At 47.4% G+C, this 17,228-nt stretch overlaps 1 protein-coding gene across 1 annotated transcript; it reads right to left on the reverse strand.

Moving 5' to 3' along the window:
• Positions 1 to 764: 764 nt before the first annotated feature.
• RAB33A (RAB33A, member RAS oncogene family) lies at positions 765 to 13,912 on the reverse strand. The gene is made up of 2 exons (XM_044682709.1): positions 13,652 to 13,912; positions 765 to 1,278 (listed from the first exon to the last, which is right to left on the reverse strand). Exons 1-2 carry the CDS (start codon positions 13,910 to 13,912, stop codon positions 823 to 825), a joined length of 717 nt encoding a protein of 238 aa, XP_044538644.1. The 3' UTR covers positions 765 to 822.
• Positions 13,913 to 17,228: the final 3,316 nt, after the last annotated feature.

Raw genomic sequence — 17,228 nt, forward strand, 5'->3', positions numbered from 1 at the left:
GGATCTACCTCCTTCATTCACACATTGATGAAGCACCTATTTTGTTCAGAATCCTGGGGAACTGATTTGAAGAGTAACAGTCTGTGATGTCAAGGAGCTTGCCATTTAATAAAGGATTGGTTGTGAGGACAACTGAGAGCATATCTGTAAAGTATCATAAACATTGGCCTTCTTATCAGAGTCCTAACTTGGGCAGGACAATGAGAGCTTTACTCCACGGCTCTGAAATTTAGAGAGTACAGACAGCATCATCCCAAGGCTCCTTCCTTCCCTCCCTCCCTCCCCTCTTCCCAGAAGCTCTGGCCCACCCAGCCCTAGTCTAAGTGACTGTAGCTTCAGGGACAGGCAAAGAGGCCCTTGGCCTCCCTCCAAGACCCTAGTCTCTATGTCCCGAGCATGGAGCAATACAATTCAGTGGCGCAGAAACACTGGCCCATTTGGGGACCAGTTCAGGTGAGCTCCCTCCCATCCCATTACTGCCATAGCCTAACCCTATGTGCAAACAATTCCAAATTACTTCTCCTCCCCAACCTCATTCCTCTCTTTATCACTCTCTACCCCATGTGATCATTTTTAGGAAAATGCTTTGTCAAAATCAAAGCATTCTGAAAAGGGAATTATTCTTATCTTATGAAGTTATCCCCAAGTCTAGAAAACCCAAATGCCCACCAAAAGGAAGACAAAAGAAGAATCCAAGTGATAATCTATACAAATCATATTTTAATGTCAACTTGTACAGAAACAAGCTGTGTTCATCAGTGTAGTGGAGTCACAGGAAAAGGGGAGAAATTGTAACAATAGCTCATCTGAAACCATTTGGCTTCAACAGGGACAGGAAGTTTTGCTGTTTGCATCCTGTGGGAACTCCAGTTTCTGCACCTTCCCTGGCTGCTTCTCCAGATCTCGATACAGTAGTGATTTCTGAGCCTTCAAGCGACAGGCCAAGGACATGAAAATGGACTCCACATTTTGGCTCTCTTTGGGGTCCTTGGCTGACGTTTCAAACAACAGCATGTTGTGAGCATCGGCAAATTTCAAAGCCAGGCTGGAGGGTACCTGGATCTGTCCCCTCAAGTCACACTTGTTGCCCACAAGCACCCTGGGGACAAGTGGAGAGACAGCATGCCCATTACATTCCTGGATCCACATCTTAAGGTTGATAAAGGAAGTCATTTTGGTGACATCGTAGACAAAGACCACTGCGTGCACATTTCGGTAATAGTGTTCCACCATGCTTTTGCGGAACCGTTCCTGGCCAGCAGTATCCCAGACCTGCACCTGTAAGATAGGAGAAGTGGGATCTCGACTCAGAAGGGGGAAGACACCTACACGGGAGAGGGAACACGGCCAGTGGATGCCATATGAAAACCAGAGAAGAACCAGACAGTTACCACCACCTTTCAGAAAATGGTCAATTTTCAAGTCAGCAGACACATCTTGCCAAAGTACAGATGAAAGCTGAATTTGGGGCTTGACAAAATTAATTTAAAAGCAATTTTACTCAGTTAAATTAAAAAGATAATTCCCCTCTTTTTAAAAACTCCATGAAAGTATTCTAGGCTTATTTAATGGCTAAATAAAGTAGAATTCCCACAGCTCTTCCTCTTTGGTTCCTCCCCTTTCCTCTCCCCCAGTTTGATAAATCTACCTGTACATTGTATGACAGAGGCCTTCCCCACCATGTCTTGTTGTTTCTTCCTTCAGAATGATTCTTCTCTACCTGTACCCAGACAGGTTGTTAGGTGACTTGCTCAAGGTAACACAGCTAGTAAGTAGCACAGGAGCCAGGAATCAAACCTAGTGCCTCTGACTTCTAATTCCCTATGCTGCCTCTACTTACTAAGACAGCAAAGTAGATTCTGACATTAGCAACAAGGTTCTCATCGTTGGCTGAGAGCTTTTTCCTAATCTTTTCCTTCAACACTCAGCTCAAATGCCACCTATTCCAGGAAGCTTTTGTTGGTCCCCCTTTCCAGCGCCCCCCAGCTGCTATTGCTCCACCTTCAGAGGGCCTTTCACCTACTCTGTATATGTCTTGTATCTTCCTAATCAGTTCTATGTTGTCTCTTTCATTAGGTCCTTGGGAAAGGGATTGTTCTGCTTTTCTTTATAGCCCTAGTACTCAGCAAAGTGCCTGGTACTAGTATTTTATAGTAAATTAGTACTTGTATAAAGTATGAGCTTAATAAAGAACAAGCTGTGCCCCAAAGACGAGATATGAGAAGATACCTCCCCCTTCCCACATTCCTTTGTAGGAGTTGATGCTCCGTGTGTGATGATATTCCAGATAATGGCAAATTTTTTTTTAAGTACTAACAAATTTTGCTGGATTCTTTTCAATTATTTGTTATAAGATTCTATGAGGAAAGGCAGCTAGATGATTGGTTCAGTGGATTGAGAGCCAGGCCTGGAGATGGGAGGTCCTGGGTTTAAATCTCGTCTCAGACACTTCCTGGGCAAATCACCCACTGCCTAGTCCTTACTGTTCTTCTACCTTAGAACCAATACATAGTACTGATTCTAAGACAGAAGGTAGGGATTTTAAAAAAGGATTCTATGGGAGGAGAAAGGGATAAATTTAGGTAATGTAAAAACAAGTTATCAATAAAATTTATTTTTTAAAAAACAAATGCTTATTAACTTACTGTTGGTTAACTAGAAAATAAAATTAGCCTAGAACTTCCTCCTTCCTACCTGCCACCCATTCCCTGAGGACCTCACTTTGCCAAAGTTTCCCTCTATTTTATTTTAAAAGTACCTGAAGGTAAATAAAGGAATAATGGGATGCAGGAAATGGCTGAAGGCACACAGGTGTTTAATCTAGATTGAGAGCTCCTAGAGTGGAGGAACAAAGTCCTTTTCCTTGTCTGGGCCTTAGTTTCTTCTATAAAATGAGAGGGTTGGACTCAATGATCTCTAAGGTATCTTTCTGCTCTGACATTTTTGCTTTCTTGAGGTCTATGATTGAGTTAAAAACATGCAGAAAAATACCATTTAGGGGGCAGCTGGGTAGCTCAGTGGATTGAGAGCCAGGTCTAAAGACGGAAGGTCTTAGGTTCAAATCCGGCCTCAGACACTTCCCAGCTGTGTGACCCTGGGCAAGTCACTTGACTCCCATTGCCTACCCTTACCACTCTTCTGCCTTGGAGCCAAGACACAGTATTGACTCCAAGACGGAAGGTAAGGGTTTAAAAGAAAAGAAAAATACCATTTAGTTGGATGGATGAATGGATGGGTGGACAGACAGGCCCTAAGACACCCCTCAGAAGCAATTTTTTTTTCATTTTTTTCTTGACTCTCTGACTTAAGCTTTTCTTCTAAAAACTAAGTGTGGTGGGACACATTAACTGAGGGTACTATTTAAACTAGGTTCTACACCACAAAGACATTGTGATCCAGTGGCTATGGCCTCAGACGGATTTTGTTCCTTAGCAATGGTCTCTGTAAATTAGGTCCTTCCCACCTGGGGCCCAAAGGAAGAATCCCCAGCTGTCTAGAAATCTGTGAGGGAAAAGGGTGAACAAGTAAAAGAGCCCATTTGCCCTTGAGCATCCTGGGAAGATGAAGGGAGGTGTGGGATCAACCAAATTCTTCCAAATGCCACCTACATAAGCAAGAGCCAGAAAAGGGGGTTGACTTGAAGGGGAAAACAAGAGGGCAGCCATTCCAAGAAACTGGCGATCCAGGGGTCCTGCTCAGGATCTAAAAACCATCCCACTGAATGGGCTTTACAAGAGGACATGGCACATGGCTTAATAAATGCTTTTGGACACTTATACATATAGATGACATGTTGCTAGGAACATACAGATGCACTCTACTTAAAGCAAACCTGCTATATGGAAATCAGGATTTTGGAAATACTTAAATTAGGCTGCGATTGTTTACTTTCCAAAAGGATTATTGGAAATTCCCAGCTTCCCTGCTAAATATGGAGTGGAGTGGAGAGTTTGAGTTTTGGAATTAGAAGACCTATCTTTGAATCCCGGTTCTGCTATCTACTTCCTATAAGATCTGAGGAGAGTCACCTTTCTTCTCTGGACTAGTCTCCTCATCTGTAAAATATGAGAGTCCCTTCTGTCTCTGGGTCAGCCCTACAATCCAAGTCTGACCTCATATCTAGAGTATAAATACTTTCCTTCCCTCTCTAGCATCCCTGAAGGCTTCTGCTTGAATATTCCATGACCCTTAGAGATCACCTAGCACTTCACACACAACAATGCCTAAAAATGGCACTGAGTCTAGTGCAAAAATTCCCCTTCAACTTGCCTGGGTGGGAGGAAGGAAGGGAGGTCATTCAGCCTCTTTGGTTGTTTGGCTTATGACAGCAGAAGAAAGCCTGTCACCTCTTCCAAATGAAAGGTTCAACTGCCATGCCCCACCCTGTCAGCAGTAGGAAAGTCCAAATTGGGCTGGGAATCAAGAAGAAGTTGGCAGGTACAATTCTTAAGTAGAAATCTGTGGCCCTGTTACTTTTTATACTCTTAGAAGGCTGAATCCCAAAGAGCCTGAAGGTATAAAGCAGATGCATTAACACCAAGGCTCTAAAAATACCCAGGGTGGGGAAGGGGGGAAGAGGGGTGTGTGGAAAGGGAGTGGGAAAAGGACTTAGTATCCTCATTGTGATACTCTATTGGTGTCATGAGAGGAGAGTGCCCCCCCCTTCTGGAAGCCTGCTTTGCAATTTTCAAAATGGTTGAAATCATCAGATCTGAGTTCTAATCTCAGTTCTTACACTGACTCCATGACTGAAGACCAAGCAATGACACTTCTGGGCCTCGGTTCCCTGATCTATAAAATGGAGAATATCCATTTGATTGGATACCAAGTGATCACCTCTCTGTGCCTCAGTTTCCTCATCTGCAAAATGAGTATAACTATATTTGTACTACCTACCTGTCAGGGCTGTGAATGGAAACTGATTTCTAAGTTTAGAGTGTTAATAGAATATAATGTATTGTTATGATTGTTTGTTAGCTCAGAATTCAAACTCAGACCCTGGCCTTCCCCCTAGCTCCTTGTGACACCCCCCCCTCCATAAAGACACACATACAAAAGCATGTGACCAGGAGGCAAGCAGCTGAGAGCATAAAAGAGTGGAAACTATTATACTTCTCTCCACATTTGAAAGTGGAGGCTTCTTGATCAATGATACGTGTAAAACCCAGTGGAATTGTGCATTGGCTAAGGGGGGTTAGGGGGGTTGGGAGGAGAGGAAAAGAACATGAAACATGGAACTAGGGGAAATATTCAAAATAAAAACTTTAAAAAAGTGGAGGCAATGAACATCAATTGAGTGTCTACTGTGTACCAAGAACCAGATGAAACACTTTACAAATCTGGTCTCATGTGATTGAAATCCACATGAAGCAGCAGTATCCTATCTCTCCCCTACCCAGTAAACCCTTCATACAACTGCCGCCAAAGCATCTGAACACACACACACACACACACACAGAGTGTCTGTCTCTGTCTCTGTCTCTCTCCCTCCTATGGACTTCCAGACCAAGTACTTTCATAACTCCTCCATCATATACTGTTTGAAATAGCCCAATGAGATCAGGAAGTTCATGTTCAGATAAAGGGGAAGCTCAGGCCCAGAGAAACAGGAGGTGATTTGGCCAAAGTCAGGGTCAACTGATGAGAGAGCCAGGATTGGAGATTAAGTTTTGCAGTCCTACAACATGACAGTTTGAGGAGCGTAGGTCCAGGGCCTTGGGCTCTTCCTATTCCCAGGATGGGAAAACTTTCCCTGAGTCAACTGGACTTTCCATAAAAGGCTGACCCATTGCTTCTCCCTTCTCTGCTTGGCAAAGACCAACAAGGGAGGTTTGCTTTCTAGGTGTTGTCCCTCTCCTCTCCCCCTCTCCCCCACCCCTAGCCCAGGGAAATTTATCCCCTTGGCCTCTAGATAATATCCTGGCATGGGGGAGGGGTACTTGGCTTCAGGCCCTGGAAACTATCTTCCAGGCCAGGCTACAGTGCCCCATTGTTTCCATGGCTTTTCAACAAATATTAAGCACTGGCTGTGTACAGAACCCTGTGCTGGGCACTGAGGGATATACAAATTTAGGATAAGATTCAGGCCCTGTCCTCATGGTCTAGCAGGGGGCTAAAACACAACCACGCTGATGAGAGACTTAATGCTACACAAGACGGGTTGAATTAAGAGGTAATGTAAAGTGTACCAGATTCAGAGTTAAATGTCCTGGGGTTGAATCCTGGCTTGATCACTACCTGTACCACCAAGGCCAAGGCATATAAGCTCTCTGGACCTCAGTTTCCCCATCATAAAATGAGACAGTTGGACTATAAGGTTCCTTCCAACTTTTTTATGTATCTTCACATGCCCAGTGTCTAGTACAAGGCCTGGCACATCATCAGACATTTAAGAGATGCTTGTTGAATCAAAATAATTATCACCAGCCCTCCACTCTCCTCCTGCTGCTGCTGGTAACTCTTTCTCCTCATTCTTCACTTTGTCCAGGCTGTAGAAAATGTGAAATGTATTAGAGATTCATGAGGGGTATACAAGCTTTCCCTTTCAAAACTACAGATAATTTTGGGAGGAGTGTGAGCCAATCATACTTACCTGAGTAGAACTTGGACTCTCTGCCTCCTAACACTCTGCTGAGATATGCTTTCCCTAAGGAAACAGCCAATCTAATTGGGGAAAAGGAAGGAATCCCTAATAGTCCTGAATCAAGAATACAGGAAGTATAGGCTTCTCTTACAAAGAAGGAAACTAAGGCTTGGAAAGAAAAATTTATCCAGGGTCACTTAGCTAGTCAGGTCAGATCTAAACCTTCTAAATCTAAGTCCAATTTTCTTTCCACTAATTGAGGAGCAGGAAGACCAAGACAGGCCTGGTGGGGTAGGATAGTCCAGTGGACAGCACAAGAGCACTGGCAGAGGGAGAAAATGGGAGCTGCCAAACACTAAAGTCACCTGGTTCCAAATTTTGCCTAGAGCTAGCCTTGAGCTGAGGCCCAGAAATGGAAACTTTGTCTTTTTCTTCCCCCTCCTCTTTTTCTATCTGTCCATACTCTGAGTACAGGACAGCAAGTACTACTTTGTAGATTAAGTAGGCAGCTGTGAGTTCGCCTGATAACCATCCAGTCCATATTACAATGTTTTCATTTTTTAAAATTACTCTAAATTTCAAACGACTGACTTGCAATAAAGTTTCTCTTTTTTATTTTTATTTTATTTTGTTTTTTTGCAATAAAATTTCTAAACACATATAAGCTGGGGACTGCTTGTACTGTGTAGAGAATGCAGTATTTCTATTATTTATTGTTAAGATCAAGTGGAGGTGGAGAGGGAAGAGAATTTGGAATCTATGAAGCAAGGTATGATGGTGGCCAAACTCCTCAACCCTCACCCCTAAATCTTCAGAGAAGTGGTATGAAGGCCTCTGAATTCCATTTGTAAGCCTGGCCAGCATACCTTCAAAGATATGGCTCAGGAAATGGACTCCAACACCGGATTGGGACCCACTTCTTAAATCATTAATGATGTCTTTTTTTTAAGTTTCAAGAACAGCCCTACTTCTCCATGGAAAAATTGACCAAATTAGCCGGTTGGTACAAAATCCATGGCTAGCTGACTCACAATGGGAGTATCTGGGGCACCTCAGATTTATTTTCTGGGTGATATGAGCACTCTGGGCCTCAGTTTCTACATCTGTAAAAGGGGGAACTCTTCTCAACTCTAAAACCCATGACTCTGTTCAAAGAAGATCAGCCAGGGCCTCCTCAAGCTTTTTTCCAGGTCCCACATCAAAGGCAGAATTCTGTGCTGGAGGGGCTGTGAATCTCTCTAATATCCATTTTACATGGAGACCCAGGGAAAGAAAGAGACTTACCTGTCCAATAGAGGCTGATCCAGCATTCACAGCCAGGCCCACTGACTCCTTCCATTGTACCTACCCTCCCTTCATAGTCCCCTTTGTGATCTGGCTACCCAAAGAGTTAAAATTCCTTAATATCCCTCTCCTGGACTCTGAAGGGCCTCAGGCAGTCATGAAGGAACAGATGCTCCCTTAGCTCCCAAATTCCAGGGGCATTCCCTCCTATGAGGGACCAATAGGACTGATCCTCCCTCAGGTCCCCAAGATCTGGGAAACTAGGCCACAACCAAGTGGCTACAGCTGCAGGTCAAGGTAAAAAGGGGAGCCTGCCAGGAGGTTCTAAGAAAGACATATGCTGCCTGGAGTGAGGGAAGACAATGGGGCTCCTGGTTGCCTGGTAACCATCCCACCCCCTCAACCTTTTAGGACCCCTCCCCCTCCTTCCTTTCCCCTGTCACACTGCCCCAGGGAGTCTTGAGTTAGGCTTCCTTGGGTTCTCCACCTTTCTGGGGCCCAGGGGTTTCTTGGGTAGTGTCTGATGAAGCCTGGGACCCTTCTCACAATCACATTGTTAAATGCATAAAAGAAAATATCGAGGAGTACAAAGGAAAGCGATTCTATTGAAATACAGTGATGGTCATATTTTTTTAAATGAGTGAGCGGGCGACCCCTTCTAGTGTACAGCCCCCTTCGAATTTGACCGAAGAAACTGGGGTGCAGAATGGAGATGGGAAGTGGCCAAGACAGGAGTTGTTTTAGCCAGGCGGGGGGGGGGGGGGGCCAAGGGGCAGAGGCACACCAGGCAGACACCTCCAGTGCTACAAGGCCGACAGAGGGGGAAAGACAAAGGCCATTTCTTCCTATGCTTTTCTGGAAATGGACTTATCTGGAGCCTGGAAAATCCTGCTCTTTGCAGTCCACTGGGATTTATTTTTTAATAAATCATGTGTGTTTTTCAAAGCCTCTGGGGAACAGTAACACTTCAGGGAGCATCATTTGAGAGTGTGGGGGGGTTATGCATCATTTTCAAACCTTGACAAGGACACAGAGACGCCTGGTCCAGTCTCTAGAAGAGGGGACCTGGCTGCTAGTCAGAGCTAGGGCTCCAAGTCCTTCAAGTGGCAAGAAAGAGCAGCAGAATGCAGAGTAAAGGGATGGGGGAGGACTAGGCAACAAACAGGATGATAGAAAGAAAAAGAGCCCTCAAAGACATCAGAGCTGGCATCAATTGTGGGACCAATGTTGAAACATATCTCTGGTCAGAGAGGTGGTGGACTACAGGTGCAGAATGAGATAAATATCGGCAAACATACAGATTTGTTTGGTTTGCCTATCCTTGGCTGACACAGGGGAGATGGGGGAGGGAAGATGTCACTGGGGGAGTGGCATTGATGGGTTTTTTCAAAGAGCATCAGTTGAAAAAGAAAAGAAGAGAAGCTAGTGTGGTCCTGGGCAGTTTCTTCACTTCTGGGCCTCGGGTTTCTCCTCAGTAAAGGGAGGACAATGGACAAGGGTAGGGGTCGGCAACGTATGGCTCTTTCTGCAGGAGCCATAAAGTCCATTTTTTTCAGGCGCTGTTACAGGAGCGGCACTGTGAGCGCTGTACGGCTCTCACGAGATTACATTTTAAAAAATGTGGCATTTATGGCTCTCACGGCCAAAAAGGTTGCTGACCCCTGGACAAGGGCTTACATACTCCATATCTCTCCAAGTGTTGTTGATAATGGAGCTTTGTAGACCCTAAAGCCCATCCAAGTGCAAGCTATCATGAAAGCATTCTTTACACCCTCTCCTGCAAATCTCACTAAGGAAGGTACAGGACAAGCCACAGAACTTCTGCCCAGTTGTCCCATGATATCCTCCATTTTCTTCTAGCCTCTCCCATGATACTCTGAATTTCTGTTCAGCTCTGTCATGAACTCTCCTGAGGTCTAGGATGTTACTAGCCAGTCCCCGGGGCCCCATCATTTCCATCCTGCTCACCTGTAACTCCCCTGGACAGTTATCCAGATTGGCCATGATCCCCAGACCTTCATTCATCTCTCCCACACGATCCCGGACCTTCAGCCTTCCTATGACTCCTTCGTTTTGAGTCTGCAGCCAGGGTATCCTGAAGCTTTCCTGTCTCTCCCAAAAGGAGGAAGCCTTTCGGCAGTTACCAGCTAGCTGAGTGGTTTGGGCACTCACTCCTTGAGAAGCTCCAGAGTAAGAGGGGAGAGTTGGGGACTGGGGGAGATGGCCGAGGGAATCTCTTGTCTAACCCTCAGAATAGATCAGCTGCTCTGTTCTTCTGTCACCCTCACTCATGCATGGGGCCTTTCTGAGGTCCACCTTGCACAGAGCTTTGCAGTTCCTCAAGACACAAGGTCATAGCTCCTTCAGAGACTCCACGTGTCAGAGGTTGGAGGTGGGCTGCTAGGGGGCCTTTCTCCCCTTATATATCTACATACAGGGCCATCCTGCTCAACAGCTCAGGCCAAATGCCTACAATTCCTTACCATACACAAGCTCTGAAGAAGTGCTCATCTGCATGTAATATAATGCGTGGCTAGTTTTGTGCCTAGTGACTAGTGCCAGACCTAGACCCATGCCTTCTGGGGAAGAGGCTGGAACAACTGGCACAAAGCCCACCAAAATACCTCCTTAGGGCCCTGGGACTGATCTCCGCATCTCTGACAGGAGCCTCTCTCTTCTCCCATGGTCTGCCAGTGAACCCCCCTCCCCCACCCCCCATCCCCCACCCCTGTTTCTAAAGAAGCCTGAAAGGAGACCAGAATCAAGGTCTTACCCTCACTGATCAGAAGTCTCGATAAGAAAATCTCCCCAATTCTAATCACTCCTTAGAGCTAGTGGTAGAACCAAAAATGGGATAGACTTGGAGTCCATCCAAATCCCTATTCTGCCACCTACTAGCTCTGGCACCAGTGATATCACCATGGGCCAGCTGCTTCCTGTCCCTGAGCCTCAGTTTCCTCTTCTGTAAAATGGGAAAAATAATCCTTGTATTAATCCTTCCTAGGGCTACATATGTATGAACACACATGCACACACAGGTGTTTGTCGGTGCATTTTTTCAAACCTATCACTGTCACCCCACATATACACATAGAGTCATACACACTACTACAGCTACCACCACCATCCTAGAGCCTTCCCTTGTAAGAAAGAAGTAACCATTAAACAAAGCAGATTAACACACTAGCCTTGGAAGGCAATGGATGCCTCGCTGAGCACCTTCAGGCCACAGGCCTTTGGCAGCGAGGGCATGCTTCACTGTCAGGCCTCTGAGGTCGCAGTTGGTCACTGCATTGATCAGAGTTCCTCACAGGGCTATTGTCCAGGAACAGGCTTTGTAAACGCCAAAACCCTGGAGAAACAGGAGCTGCTTATGCTTCGAGCCACTCTGAAAGGTCAGAAATCCTTCCTGTGTACATGTGCCAGATTGCCCCAGATCACCAGCCTGGCTTTGGGAAGGAAGAACAATGCCCTGTGCTAAGTGATGGGCCACAGTTTTGGCTAGGGTGGTAGAGTCATAAGAGCATCTCCCATTTCATTTCTCCAATATTTTCAGGCTGACAAAGCACTTCCCTCACAAGCCTTCAGAGGAGTGAGTGCAAAGACTGTAGCCACCATTGTGGAGAGGAGGAAGTGACTTGTTCAGGACAGAACAAGTAGTAAGCAGCAAAGCAAAATGAAATGATCCCATCCATCCCAAGGAAGTCAAACACAGAAAAGTCCCAAATATACTAGAGCAGGCAAAGGGGCCCTTTTTTGTAGCAGCAAACAATTGGAAGAACACAGGCGTCCACTGGTTGGGGACTGGCCAGATGAAATGGGGTACATGAATGTACGAAGATTACTGCTCTCTAAGAAAATAATGAATGGGAAGAATCTTGAGCAACATGGGAAGGCTTATATGGTCACTGTGGGTCAAAACAAGCAGAACCCAACAAACAGTAAGCACAATCTACAACAAAGGAAGCCCCCAAACCCCACTCAAATGAAAGCTTTGTCTTCGTGATGAGCAGTGAAGTGGGGGCCTGCCGGGGCCGAATGTTATATCTGATGTCAGATTCGGCTGCTGTGCCCTTTGTTACAAGTGGGGGGAGTGAGGTGTCCACAAATGGCTCTAAGGCAAAAATGAAAGTCATTAACAAGACACTGATTTTTCAAAGGGGGAATGGGTTGCTTTGGGAGGGTGAAGAAGGTCTTCAGAAAAAGTAGGATTTTTTTTTTGACCAGAGGAAAAGTTATAGATCCCTATTCATGGACAGAAGCAGATGACCTCTGAGGTCCTTTGAACTCTTCAGTTTGCCAGTTCCAATACACTGGGTTTGTTCCTGCTTCTCCCTCCCCCCAATACCACCCCAAGCATACCCACTCTCTACCAACGCACAAATACAGGAACATCCCTAACCTGAATCGCATCTCAGTGGGAAGTTCTTTTTGGGGGCCTCCTTCTGCTCTCAGCCTTTGAGAGGATACCTTAATCCAAAGGTATGACCAATAATGCAACACTGGGAAGCAAGCTGGGTGTCAGGAAAGTTTAGGAGAGACAGTCAGGGTGGAAGAACCTCTCCAATCAGGCCACCCAAGCCTCCCTCCCTGCTTTGTCTAAGTCTGAGTCCAGCAACAGCCCTGGCCCAATAGACTCAAGGGGTCCTTGGGGATCTTTCAGAATCTCAGCCCAGCTGACCTTAATTCGATTACAATACAATCAGGCAGCCTTCTTTGCTGATGTCTCCCACTCTTTCCTACAGGGCCCACCGCTCCCCACCCCAAGCACTGATTAGCCAAACTGGATCCTGTAGCTTAATGGCAGCCAAAGTCCCAAAAGAAAACCGCACAGCCACAAAGTGCTTTGGGATCCGTCCCACAGAATGAACATCCCCCCAGATGGATGTGTGCACAAACCTGCACCTTCAAACTGCCCCCAGTTTGGGTCTGTGGCCCTTCCCTCTCCCTTTCGAGAACAATGTGTTTTAGATCATCCTCTAATAATGGGGTCTTCATTCCAGCAAAGCTCAGAGAATCAGTTGTGTCCCTCGGTCTGGGATTCCGGGGGTGGGGGGTCGACGGAGAACTGGCCTCGCTATCCCTGGGGATGGAGAATAGACAGCAGGACCTCTTGTTCCCGGGCTGGAGACTCTCGGGAGTCCGGAGGCATTCAGGGACTACAAAGACGGAGTTTTTCTCCTCGGGAAACACCCTTTCTCTGGTGCTGGACAACTGCTGCACTGTCAGCCTAGGGAGTCACTGGCTGCCAGGAGAGACATCGTGAGAGCATCCGGCTCGGAATCTGGGCTGTGAAATCTCTGGTTGGGCGATTTGGGACAAACTGCCTCCTTCCCCCCTCCGGGCCTCAGTTTCCCATCTCTAAAATTGAGAAGGTCTGACCAAGAGGATCTCTAAGGCACCTGAGGTTCTGGAGCCTACGAACCCGTCTCACGAACCACTCCCCCCCCCCTCCTCTCAAGCACTGGCCCCACCCCACCCTACCCCGGGGGCAAGACCGACCCGCTAGGGGTCGGAGGTCAAGGGTGGAGTCAGCCAGCCTCCCAAGCATTCCCTTGGGATCGAGTGGCCGGGGAAAATAAAGAACTGGATCCGAAAACCAGCCGCTCCTCGGGGAGCCTTGAAATGGCTGTGAGGGAAGGAAAGAGGGGGTGGGGGGGATGGTGTGGCTCGGCCCGCTGCCCTGGTCCCGGTCCTCCCCGAACCCAAGGTGCAGAGCGGTGGGGCCCAGATTCGGCCAGGCGGCCCGGGCCCGGCGCCCGCCCACCCTCCCTCTCCCATCACCTTGATCTTCTCGCCCTCGATGTCCACCGTCTTCTCCTTGAAGTCTACGCCGATGGTGGCTTCGGTCTTGTCCGGAAAGGTGCCGCCGCAGAAGCGGAATGTCAGGCACGTCTTGCCCACGTTCGAGTCTCCGATTACGATGATCTTGAAGATGCGGACCTGCACGTAGTGCTCCATGGCCGCCGAGTCGAGCTCCAAGGAGGCCAGGCTGGCTCCGGCCGTATCCGAGGAAGAGGCGGTAGCGGCAGCGCGATGCGGCATGACCCCGCGCGCCGGGCCCGAGGGCGGCCTTGGCCGGCCGGCCGGCCACCGCCACACAAAGAAGAAGGGTCCGCCGCGGCGGCTCGCCCCGGCCTCTGGCCGGAGGGTGTGGGAGTCCGCGCGGTTAGGTGCAGGCGCTGCGGAGCCCGAGGCTCTGTGCGTGTGCGGGAACGCGCGTGTGTGCGGGGAGCGCGCGCGGCACAAAAGTTTTTTTTTTTTTTTTTTTTTTTTGCGGCGGCGGCGGCGCGTGGGCAGTGCCGAATGGGCAGGTCTAACAATCAGGTGGCGCTCACGGCGGCAGCCGGTGCCACCGCCGCTCTGGCTGCTGCTACCGCCGTCTAACCTTTGCCTCCCCGGGGGCTCGCAGAGGTGGGAGGGGCCAGCGGCCGGCCCCCTCACCAGATGTCGGCCTCCTCGTGCCTGGCTCCGGCCTCCCCTGTTCCCCCCGCTCCCCCTCCCCGTCACACCGAGAGCGCCCCTCGCCCGGGATGCCCAGGACAGTGGCTCCCATTGGATACCCCAGTCAGTTGCCCCTGGCTAGCCAATGGGGACAAGGCCCCGCACGCGGAGGAAGAGGTAGGGGCGGGGTGTAAAGGAAAGCGCCTTGGACCTCGGAGTCCAGCCAGAGTTGCAGGCTCTGACACTAGGTTGCTCTAGGTCCCACCTCCCCTCCTGAGGAGCCACACAGCCACCACCCTCAACTGCTGTGTCACCTCTCTGTCTTCCCACAGCCGAGATAGAGAAGGGCAGGCACGCGGACATGGGCTTCGACTTGGGCTCAGTTTTGGCTGTGGAGCTGCTTGGGAGAGGCTAGGTCAGGCAAAAGTCACTGAACTCCTTAGCTCTGCACACAGCATGAAAACCTCCTCAAACTCTGGAGGAAGTCATCTGGAAGGTGGGGAGCTACCTGTCACCCTCCATACTTCTTAATGGGGACGCTGTCAAGGCAGCGGCCACCTGCTCAAGGATATTTTGGATCTGCTGAGGCGCCTCCATACTCGGAAATTGAGGAGAGAAGTTGGAAGGGCCCTGCCACTTGGAGAGGCGAGGTGATTCTCTCCAAGGGGGAAGCTGGCATTTGCTCCGCCACCAAAGGTAGTCTTTGTTCCCAAGGAGCCATTCCAAGAACATTACTGTGTCTTTCTACCAGGAGCCTGTATACTACAGTAGCAAATCCTCTAAAGAATAGTAAGAGGCGGTGGGGGGGGGGGTGGGGGGGTTTCATCTATTGAAGCTGAGGACTGAATATCGGAACAGAATTTTCCAAGCCTCTCCCTGCCAGGAATTCACTGTGTAGCCTTAGTCAAGTCCCTCCCCCTATCACAACTGGAAAATGAAGAGGTTTGTTTTTAAGCCCTTACCTTCTGTCTTAGAACTGCTACTAAGCATTGGTTCCAAGGTAGAAAAGTGGTAAGGGCGAGGCAGCTGGGCCCAGCTCACACAGTTAGCAAGTGAATGAGACCCGGTTTGGCCTCCTGTCTCTAGACCTGGTAGTATCAGTTCCAAGAGGACTGGCCCACCTTAAAGATACCTTCCAACCACAGATCCCATGCCCTTGGTGTCAAAGCCTCAATTTCTAGGAACTCATATTTTCCTTGGAAGATGGTGAATGGGAGCAGCTTTCACAAGGGCAAGTAGCCAGAGCTTCTGGCTGCACTCTGGCTTCTGGCCAAGTGCAGCTAGCTGCCTTTCCATTCGTAGCCCCAGTCTAGCTGCAGCCACTAACAGGGTGAGCGTTTCATCAAAGTCCATCACTTGCCCACAGCCTTCTTTTAGAAGACATCCCTTCACTGAGGCACTAGGTCACAGATTCAATCTCCCCATGGGCCAGCTGAGCTCTTTTCCAGGGTCATAAGATGATCCCCATGGGGATAGAGTGAATGTCCCATCAACAGAGTGGTGCAAACCACCCCCAGCACTGTTGTCAGGAGGCTGCAAAGACAATGTTCCAGGCTCATCTTTGTAAAGAAAGAACCACATTATTGTAAACATGATAAAGTCCCATTTAAGCAAAACAGCTGGAGGATGGGATACTCTGGTTAATAAGTTATTTAACAAAGTTATCCTATATGTGCTGATGAAGAGCCACTATACATACCACACACAGAACATTCAATGAAGAGCCACTATACATACCACACACAGAACATTCAATGAACAAAGAACTGGAATCCAATAAAATCTACAATAAAACGACACTGAGAAGTCTATCTTGCTTTGCACAAAATTGTTATGCTCTGGATTGTGAATACCAGGGAATTTGCTCTCTTTGAACACAATGTTACAGATGGTCATCATACTATGTTTGTATGTGGTTGAAAAGATTAGAGTGCATGACCAAAAAGGAAAATGATAAATGTTGGAGGGGTTATGAGAAAATTGGGACACTAATACACTGCTGGTGGAGCTGTGAACTGATACAGCCATTCTGGAGAGCAATATGGAAGCAAGCTCAAAAGACCATAAAACTATGCATACCCTTTGACTCAACAATACTACTACTGGGTCTGTATCTCAGAGATCAGAGATAAGGAGAAAAGACCTATCTGTACCAAAATATTTGTAGCAGCTCTTATTGTAGTGGTAAAGAACTGGAAACCTGGGGGGTGTCCATCACTTGAGGAAGAGTTATACAAGTTGTGGTATATGGTTGCAATGAAATACTTGTTTGCCATAAGAAATGACCAACAGTATGAGTTCAGAAAAACCTGGAAAGATTTATTTGTACTGATGCAAAGTGAAGTGAGGAGAACCAGGAGATATACCACTGTATATGGTAACAGAAATAATATATGATGATCAACATTGAAAGACTAAACCATTATCAACAAAACAAGGTCTCAAGTTAACCCCAAGGGACTCATGACAAAAAATGCTATTCAAAGCCAAAGTCAACTATTAGATTCAATTTGCAGATCAAAGCATACCACCTTTCACTTCATTTCCTTCATGAGTTTTTTATTGTATGTGTGATATGTGTCTCCAGTCACACCATGGGAAATATGGAAATATGGATTGAATGAAAGCACTGGTATAAACTATATCAGACTATTTATAGCGTCAAGGATGGAGAAAGGGAGAAAATCTAAATCCTAAAATGTCAGAAAACAATTGTCAAAAATTGTTTCTGTGAGAAACTGGAAAAAAATAATTTTAAAAAGAAAGAAAAATATCAGGGTGAGGGCCACATTCTCACTTGGACATCTCAAAGGCAAACCTTAGAACTGTAACAATTAGGAGCACATTCTTCCTACTCTCTGTGAGTAACCCTAACATGGACATATAGTTGTCTGATCTCAAAAAGGCTAATTCCTGT

The sequence above is a fragment of the Gracilinanus agilis genome, chromosome X, assembly GCF_016433145.1.
Source record: "Gracilinanus agilis isolate LMUSP501 chromosome X, AgileGrace, whole genome shotgun sequence".
Taxonomy (NCBI): Eukaryota; Metazoa; Chordata; class Mammalia; order Didelphimorphia; family Didelphidae; genus Gracilinanus; species Gracilinanus agilis.